This window comes from Leptopilina heterotoma, unplaced genomic scaffold (assembly GCF_015476425.1).
Source record: "Leptopilina heterotoma isolate Lh14 unplaced genomic scaffold, ASM1547642v1 Lhet_81, whole genome shotgun sequence".
In the NCBI taxonomy this organism is placed as follows: domain Eukaryota; kingdom Metazoa; phylum Arthropoda; class Insecta; order Hymenoptera; family Figitidae; genus Leptopilina; species Leptopilina heterotoma.
In genome coordinates, this window is record NW_025111185.1 from 948,934 (window position 1) to 958,990 (window position 10,057).

The window sequence follows — 10,057 nt, forward strand, 5'->3', positions numbered from 1 at the left end:
TTTAAATAGAATTTTCTGTGCCACAATATATATTCTTTTTTCTTGAATTAAATCCGGTTTTTATGCAGTCAGATCGTTTTAATATCAATTTTTTTTAAGTATTTAAAAGTTATTCTTTTTTTTCTTGAAATAATTTTCTTAAAAGTAGGAAAGATTGTTTAGAAATCGTCGGAGAAGAAGAGAGAGAAAGTTTCCATTTACTCTTGAATACTGATAGTTGGTTTAAATATTGGCACAATATGAGCAACTCAATTTTTTTCTTAATTTATACGAATTTTTATTTTTTGTGAATTTTCATTTTCTTAATTTTGAGTTTTCAATTTTTATACCTATTTAAATAATAATTTAAATAATAAATAAATGAAAATTTCATTTTTTTAGGTTTCAATGAATTTTAATTTGCTTAATTTGAATTTTTTCAATTTTATAATTTATATAAATTTCTTTTGAAAGGTCTTTGAAATTAGCGTCGACGCTGAAAGTCGAAAACAATTATTTTTCCCAAATCCGAAAAAATACAAACATATTTGTTCATGTTCATGTTTTCTAAATTAAAAATGACCGAGTGATAAAATCAATTCAATTATATTATAAGAATATTGTCACTGTGACTTCATCAAAATCATTTTCATCATTTTAATTTAATTTTTATTTTCTAGAATTTTAAATTATTTTTTATGAAAATATTTGAATTCCTTAAAAAAAATTTTTTTGTTCATAAAAATAATTAAATTCCTGTGAATGTTTTACTATTTATGAAAATAATTAAATGTTTGCATACAATTTTTATTAAAATTTTTTTTTAATAATTGAATTCTTCTTGGAAAATGTTATTAAAATATTAGATATTAAAAATGATTAAAATTAGAAAATTTTTTGAAAATAATTGAAATTTTTGAACATAGTTAATTTTTTTGAAAATAATTGAATTCCTTAAAAAAAATTTATTATTTATGAAAATAATTGAATTCCTGTAAAATTTTTATTATTTATGAAAATAATTAAATGTTTAATTAATTCATTCATTTTGGGAAATTTTATTAAAATATTAGATATTGAAAATCACTGAAATTAGAAAATTTTTTAAAAATAATTGAAATTAGGACAAGAATTTAATTAAAATTTTTGAAAATAATTGAACTTTGGAAAAGAATTTTGTTATTTATAAAGATAATTGGGATTTTTACGACAATTTTTTTCAATTTTTAAACATAGTTGAATTTTTTTTTTTTTTTTTTTTTGGAAATAATTGAATTCCTTAAAAAAAAATTATTATTTATGAAAATAATTGAATTCCTGTAAAATTTTTATTATTTATGAAAATAATTAAATGTTTGCATACAATTTTATTAACATTTTTTTTAAATAATTGAATTCTTTTTGGGAAATTTTATTAAAATATTAGATATTGAAAATCATTGAAATTAGAAAAGTTTTTGAAAATAATTGAACTTTGGAGAAGAATTTTGTTATTTATAAAGATAATTGTGATTTTTACGAGAATTTTTTTTAAATTTTGAACATAGTTGAATTTTTTTTTTGTTTTGAAAATAATTGAATTACCTAAAGAAATTTTATTATTTATGAAAATAATTGAATTCCTGTGAGTTTTTTATTTTTTATGAAAATAATTAAATGTTTGCATACAATTTTATTAACATTTTTTTTAAATAATTGAATTCTTTTTGGGAAATTTTATTAAAATATTAGATATTGAAAATCATTGAAATTAGAAAATTTTTTGAAAATAATTAAAATTAGGACAAGAATTTTTTTTGACATTTATGAAAATAATTGAACTTTGGAGAAGAATTTTATTATTTATAAAGATAATTAGGATTTTTACGAGAAATTTTTTCAAATTTTGAACATAGAATTTTAGAAGAAGAATTTTTTGTTGTTGTTGAAAATAATTGAATTTCTGCAATTATTTGTAATTTCTCCAAAATAAAATTTTTTTTAGTGTTTTCAACAAAAATTTAAATTAAAAAATTTTCAAATTTTATTATTTTTAAAATTGCTAATTTTATTTTAAAAAGGCAGTAAGAAGTTGCTAGTTCTCTAGATAAAGAAAAGACGTGGAATTAGTGACTTTTTCGTTTCTAAAAATCTAAAACAATAGCGTCAACCCTAACTTCATTGACATTTAATTTTGAAAATCCAGATTAATTTTTTTTTTTTGTTGTTACTGTGTAGGATTATTTTTTCTAACATTGATCGTCAGTTACTGTTTTGGTCTATTTTTTTTATTTATTTATTTATTCAAATAATCGATTAATTGAATTAATTAATTATTTCAATTTTCAATATTAAATTAATTATTTAAAATTCAATAATTTAAATTTTTTGTGTTTGTATAAAATAGAAGAAAAGAATTTAAAAATTATTATCAATAAAAAAAATCTTTCTCTTTCTTGATCTCCTTTCTTCTCCTTTTTTTTTGTATGTAAGTGTACATCGATTAGGCACGACATTATTCATTGAATCTAAAATGGTACTCCCAGCATATTTATTATATATGTTATTTTAATTATTTTTATTATTATTATTATTATTAAGGAAGTTAAGCATCTTCTGAGTGAGAGCTTTGAGAGCTACGTTTTTTCTTGTGGTTGTCATGATGATGATGATGATGATGTTGATGATGGCGGTGATGATTCTGGTGTTGACGAGCGCGATCTCCATTCGTTGGAGTATCAGTTTCTGGTTGATTTTCGTGACCTACCAGAAGGTCGAGTGTGGCTCGTGTTTCTGGTGATTCTTCGGAAACTGTTTGCGGCAACGGCGTGGCCAAGGGTGATTCACTTGACAGGGGTATGCAGTGTAAAACGTAACACCTAACAGCTGCCAATAGAATGCCTGCAAAAATTGTTTTCCGAAATAAAACAATTAATTCTCCCATCAAAATTTCATTTCATTTCGTTTATTTTTTATTTTTTTCTCTACTCTCTACTTTTTTCTTTTTTCTTTTTTTTTCTTCTCTATATTTTAAATTCCAATTAGTTTTAAATGTAGTAAAGTTAATTAAAAGTGAGCAACTAATAAATTAGTAGAAATTATTATTTATTAGTAAAATTTACTAATAAACTTTTTGCTTTTCAATTAGTAAAATTTTAATAATAAATTAGTAGAAATTTCTATTTATTAGTAAAAATTTACTATTAAACTTCATGCTTATGAATTAGTTAATTTTACTAATAAATTAGTAGAAATTAATATTTATTAGTAAATTTGAATAATTCAAAAGCAAAAAATCAGTCACTAATTAAAATTACTAAACAGTTCTACTAATTTAGATTTAGAAAGTAGAACAATATGTTTCTTTATTTTCAGTCAAAGTTAAAATCATTTTAACTCAGTGTATTCATTTATTTTAATAAGGCCGAAAATTATCAATGATTAAATTAATTTATTCTTTGTATAGAAATGGTGATAATTAATTTTTAATGACGAAGAAAATTTCAATTGTGTTTTCGTTCAGAAAATTTGTAACAATTTTTGAAAATTATATCAAATTTTGTATTTTTCTACTTTGTAGAATTAAATAGTCATAATTACTTTTTAATATATAGTATAAACATATAATGTTCTAAAGACTTGACATTTAATAGATAACATTAAAAATCAATTTTTACATATATACATAGTTTTTTCAAAATTTTTGTACACATTAAACAAATTGCCGTGAATAAATTTAGACTATTTATAATAATTACCCAGTGACAAAATATTTTTTATCTAAATTTTTTCAGTTCTTCTATTGTTTTCTATTAAAATAATAACACGCACTGAATATAATTTCACTAAAATTTTCAACGTTCAAATGATGGAATTTTTTTTTTAAAATAATTTCCAAAGTTACTGTATTCAATTGAAAAAAAACGTAATTATTCAAAATTTGTATAGACTAGAATTTTTTCTATTAATATACAAAGTAATAATAATTAAATAAAAAGTAAAAGAAGTAATAACAAAAATATTGACGTTCAAAACATTTAGAGACATAAAAATAGTAAATTCAAATAAACGATTACTTAACAAGAAAAATCCACTTAATCCAAATAATTATTTTTAAATAAATTTCCTTGTTACTTTATTGATATAAATCTTTATTTTATATTAATTAAATAATTAAGTAAATTTTATTCGAAATTTATTTTGACTGACTCGGAAAATTATTCCATGGCAATAATTTTTTCTCGATAATAATCAAGGAATCGAGTATTTGAATTGGATTTTTAAATAAATTGGTTTTTTCTAATAAATTAGATATATTTTAAATTAATTTAAAAAAATGAATAAATAAAAAATTTTTTTTTTAAATAAAAAAAAATGTGAAATAAAAAGTTGGATTGTGGTACGTTTGGAAATTATCTGAAAATTTACGGCGTAACGATTTCGATCGTATAGTGTATAATGGAATGACCTATTTGAAAATTGAAAGTGTATAATTTTTTTTATAACGCCGGGGAAAAAATATCAAAGCGAACTTACCCATAAGAAGCAAAGTAGCCCCAGCTATGAGTAAAGCAAGTCGGTGGTCGGTAGTTGTTGCTCCTGGAGCAAGCTGAACCAAACCGACCACAAGAACTATAGCTCCTAACAAAAGGCAAGATACCACCGCTTGTAAGCCGGAAATCTGAAAACCAAAAAAATGTTTATGCTATATATATATATATATATATAAAATTCAATTTTTATATTTTTATTTTTTAATAATTTTTTCATTCTTTCTTCAATTTCTACCTTTTTTCTAGTTCTTTCTAGTTTCTATCTGGTTTTTCTAGCATTTCTCTAGTTTATTTTTAGTTCTTTTTAGTTTCTCTCTTGTTTTTAACACTTTTCTAGTTTCTCTCTAATTTTTCCAGATTTCCACTAGTTTTTCCTATATTTTTACAATTTTTTTCAGTTTCTTTTAGAATTTTCTAGTACTTACTAGTTTATATCTAGTTTTTTCTAGATTATATCTAGTTCTTTCTAGTTTTTATTCAGTTTTCTTCGTTTTCTTATAGCTTTTCTCTAGTTTCTTTTCCAGTTCTTTCTAGTTTCTCTCTAGTTTTTACTGTTTTTTCTACTTCCCTACTATACTCAGTTGTTTCAAATTTTTTCCAGTTTTTATTTAGTTTTTTTTAACTTTTCTCTAGTTTGTTCTAGTTCTCTCTATATTTTCTTACTTTTTTCTAATTCTTTCTGTTTTCTATGTAGCTGTTTTGTACATTTTTATTTCAATTTTTTTCTAGTTCTTTCTAGTCTCTATCTAGTTTTTTCTAGCTTTTCTCTAGTTTTTAGTTTTTTCTAGATTTTTTCTAGTTTCTTCTAATGTATTTTAGTTCTTTTTTGTATCTTTCTAGTTTCTACTAGTTTTCTCTGTTTTTTGGTAGATTTTCTCTAGATTTTTAGTTCTCTCTAGTTTCTCTCTAGTTTTTTTCTACTTTGTCCAGTTTTTCTCCGGATTTGTCGTACTTTCTTCTATTTTTTTCTAATTTTTACAGTATCTTTCTAGTTTTTTCTGCTTATTTGTAGTTTCTATTCAGTTTTCTTATAGCTTTTCTCTAGTTTTTTCTAGTTTTGATTTAACTTTTCCCCAGTTTTTCTAGATTTTTTTTCTAGTTTTGATTTAACTTTTCCCCAGTTTTTCCAGATTTTTTTACATTTTTACTAGTTTTTTCTATTTATTTCTAATTTTTTCGAGTTTATTTCTAGTTTTTTTCTAGTTATATTTAACTTCTTCTAATTTTTCTGAAACTTTTTTCTAGTTCTTACTAGTTCCTATCTAGTTTTTTTCTAGCTTTTCTCTAGTTTTTAGTTTTTTATAGATTTTTTCTAGTTTCTTCTAATGTATTTTAGTTCTTTTTTGTATCTTTCTAGTTTCTACTAGTTTTCTCTATTTTTTGGTAGATTTTCTCTAGATTTTTATTTCTCTCCAGTTTCTCTCTAGTTTTCATAGTTTTTTCAAGATTTTTAGTATTAATTTTTTCTATTTCTTTCTAATTTTTTCGAGTTTTTTCTTGTGTTTTCAAATTAATTTCTAGTTTTATTTAATTTCTTCTAACTTTTTTCTAGTTCTTTATAGTCTCTATCTAGTTTTTTGTAGCTTTTCTCTAGTTTTTTAGTTTTTTATATAATGAACAATCTTACAAAGCCACAGAAATATAATTCACTTAGAATTTTCTTTGTAGATTGGTGGGGAATGCAAAGTAATCCAAAATCACATTGTCACAACTCACATTTATTTTGAACATATAAACGAACTACACAAAGCAACGATTTAATAATTTGTTTATAATATATAGAGTTGCACAATAAAGATTAATAGTCAGTTTAACACAGTCTTTTTTTTACTTCACATTCGTAGAGAGAACAACAGTTTCAAAAATTAATTAAATAAAATTATTACAATTTACACACAATTCATAAAATATAATTACAAATATAATCAACTAAGCTATTCAACGTCGGATCGAGTACTAACTCTCAAAATTTGGTTTCTCGTCGATATAATTTGTGAATGACTCACACGTCATTGTTCTATTACTACAATAGAATTGTCGAAATACATTTTCAATTTTAATTCTCGATATAATATTAATTTGCGCAGCAACATATAATGGAACTTTGATTTTCCGTCAGGCACCGGACCAAAACCTTGACGGAAAACCACAAAGACGGATATTCGAAAATAGAAGAATTTATGAAATTCATAACCAATATTTGTCCATATTTTTGACTTCCACATACAAACAAACAATTTTACCAAAAAAAACTACCTAATTAGTTAATTACTTTAAAATTTTTATCTAAAAAACTGTAATATCTTATATTTTCTTATTTAAAAATTAATTTTTTAACAAACAGTCTGTGATTTTTGTTATTTTTGTTTTCTCTAATTTTTTTAATTTCTTTCTAGATTGTCTCTAGATTTCACAGTTTTTTCTAGATTTTTAGTACTAATTTATTCTTTTTTTCTAATTTTTCCAGTTTTTTATATTGTTTTCTACTTTCTTTCTAGTTTTATTTTACTTCTTCTAGTTTTTTCTAAGTTCTTTCTAGTTCTTTATAGTCTCTATCAATTTTGTTGTAGCTTTTCTCTAATTTTTTTAGTTCTTTCTAGTTTCTATCTAGTTTTTCCAGATTTGCCCTAATTTCATCTATTTTTTTCTAATTTTTACAGTTTATTTCTATAGTTTTTTCTAGTTATTTGTAATTTCTATTTGATTTTTGTAGCATTTCTCTAGTTTTTTTATTTCTTTCTAGTTTCTCTCTGGTTTTTCAGATTTGCCCTAATTTATACTATTTTTTCTAATTTTTACAGTTTCTTTCTAGTTTTTTCTTGTTATTTGTGGATTCCATTTGATTTTTTGTAACTTTTCTCTAGTTTTTAGTTCTTTCTAGTTTCTCTCTAGTTTTTTTTCTAGTTTTCCAGATTTTACCTAATTTCTTCTATTTTTTTCTGATTTTGATAGTTTCTTTCTAGTTTTTTTCGAGCTTTTTTCTAGTTATTTGTAGTTTCTATTTGACTTTTTTGGAGCTTTTTCTAGTTATTTGTAGCTTCCATTTAATTTTTTTGTAACTTTTCTCTAGTTTTTTTAGTTCTTTCTAGTTTCTCTTTAGTTTTTCTCCACTTTTTACAATTTTTTCTAGATTTTTTCTAGCTTCTTCTATTTTTTCTAATTTTTTCCAGTTTCTTCCGATTGTTTCTAGATTTTTCTATTTTTTTCTAGTTTTTCTCTTATTATTCTCTATTTTTTTATTACACTTTCGGCTTTCCAAAGAATCATCGCAATACTAGTGCACAACTCTTTCTTTAAATTTATAGTCCCTTTAGCTCATTCCCATTCTTTAAACTCTTATTTAGTACCAATTTAAAACCTTCCAATAAGGAAAACTGTACCAAGTTTAAGTACACTTTTGTAATTTCAAGCATTATTTAAATTTAAGTCTATATAAGCAGTAGGTTGTAAAAATCAAATATTTCCACACTTGTGAAAATCCTTTTTTTAATTTTTTTCTTTCATTCTTTTTTGAATAAAATTAAATTTGGAAATCTTCCAGCTTTTTAGAAATATACAGTATATATTGTAATTTTGCTTCATTTTAGTGCACTCTTCTGGAAACATTTGCCGCTTGAAAGTGTTCACAAGTTAATGCATATAAGGGTTGAAAGCTTTCTCACATCCCTCCTGAGGTTTTTAAAGTAGACATATACGTATCTCTCTCATATACATATATGCATATTTTCCATTACGCACACATTGCTTGGCAGTGTGCTAAACATTATTTATTCGCTGACATGATTCTTTTCTTCAATTCACATGCATAGATTTTGATAATTCGATTATGAAAAATACAAAAATCGATCTTTAATGTCCAGCTTTTCATTGTATTCAAATTTTCATTTTTTATTTTTGCTTTCACTTTGATTTTTATTTTTACTTTACTTTTATTTTTACTGTGCTGTATTTTTATTTTCACTTTGAAAAATAAAAAGTGTTGGTTGAAATGAAAATGAGTATAAAAATCTATCAAAATAAAAATTAAAGTGAAAATGAAACTGAAAATAAAAAGCTATCAAAGTGAAAATGAAAATGAGTATAAAAATCTATCAAACTAAAAATGAAAGTGACAAAGAAACTGAAAAAACCGAAAGTAAATTAAAAAATTTTATTTAAATAAAAATAAAAACTAAACTGAAAGTAAATAAACCTGCCATGGTGTAAATGAAAATAAATATAAAAATTATCAAAATAAAATTTCAAGTGAAAATGAAAGTCAAAGTAGAAATTTCCACAATCAACCCCCTGGTGAAGTTTTTATCAGAAACTGAACGAAATGGAAAAGTTTTTAATAAAAAATAAATTAAAACCTTATTTTATTAAAAAAGTTGTAATAAATTTTTACAAACAATTTTTTTTTTAATTTCTTATTTATAATCCAGAAAAATTGACAGGCGTTCATTTAATATTCTCCAATATATAAATGTGGAAAAAAACATTTTAATTCCTACCGGAGGGAATGAATAAATGACTTCTGATTTTTTTTGTTTTTTTTTTTGTTTTAAGGGGCGAAGAAGAAAAAAAAAGTTTGTTCGATGTTGTATTGTGCTATAAAAAATTTACCTTGCCGCATAGATAAAGCTCAGGCATTGGATCAAGGTGAGCATTATGAGTGTGTGGACTTGGAGTAGGTGGTGATCCCTGAAGGGGTGGCATCCATTGGCCCCCTATGTAAAGCTGGCTTGGTCGCTTCAACCTTTTCTCTTGTCTTCTCCTCTCGTGACGAACAGCCACGGCTGGCATTGCTCCGATCATCCTAAATTATTAGAGAAAAAAAGAAAAATTTCAACTTCATTTCATTTAAATTAACCACCTATTTTCTTTCCTATTCTTTCGTATATCTATATATCTTTCCTATTCTACAGCTGATTTCCACCCATTTTCTTATTAAAGTTCATATCAAATATTTTATATAAAAAAAGTTTGTCTTGTATGAAATCGTTTTTTTTTTAAATTACAATATTTTATATCTGTAATTTAATTAAACTGAACTAAATTAATTAAAAAAAAGAAATTTTTTTTAATAACTTTCTCTCTTAATTTTGGATTAGTAAAAATGTTGACTAATTTCAATTTATTTACTGACTTTTTGTTTTTGAATATTAGTAAATTTTGCTATTAAATTAGTAGAAATTACTAATTGTTAATAAAATTGACTAAAAAATATTTAAATAATTAAAAAAAATTTAAAAGTAAAATTTACTAAATATTAAAATTTTTACTAGAAATTCCTAATTTATTATTAGAAATTACTATTTATTAGTAAATTTTACTAAACATCAGTAAAATTTACTAAATATTAAAATTTTTACAAGAAAATACTAATTTATTAGTAAAATTGACTAAATACTGAAATCTTTACGAAAAATTACTAATTTATTAGTAAAATTTACTAAATACTAAATTTTTTGCGAAAAATTACTAATTTATTAGTAAATTTTAGAAAATATTAATAAAATTCACTAAATATTGAAATTTACTAAATACCGAAATAATTGAAATAA

General features: G+C 22.7%; 1 protein-coding gene across 1 annotated transcript; it reads right to left on the reverse strand.

Moving 5' to 3' along the window:
- Positions 1-1,919: 1,919 nt before the first annotated feature.
- On the reverse strand, positions 1,920-6,635 carry LOC122511269 (polycomb group protein Pc-like). Its single transcript, XM_043626414.1, has 3 exons — positions 6,228-6,635; positions 4,495-4,639; positions 1,920-2,859 (listed from the first exon to the last, which is right to left on the reverse strand). Exons 1-3 carry the CDS (start codon positions 6,240-6,242, stop codon positions 2,564-2,566), a joined length of 456 nt encoding a protein of 151 aa, XP_043482349.1. The 5' UTR covers positions 6,243-6,635; the 3' UTR covers positions 1,920-2,563.
- Positions 6,636-10,057: the final 3,422 nt, after the last annotated feature.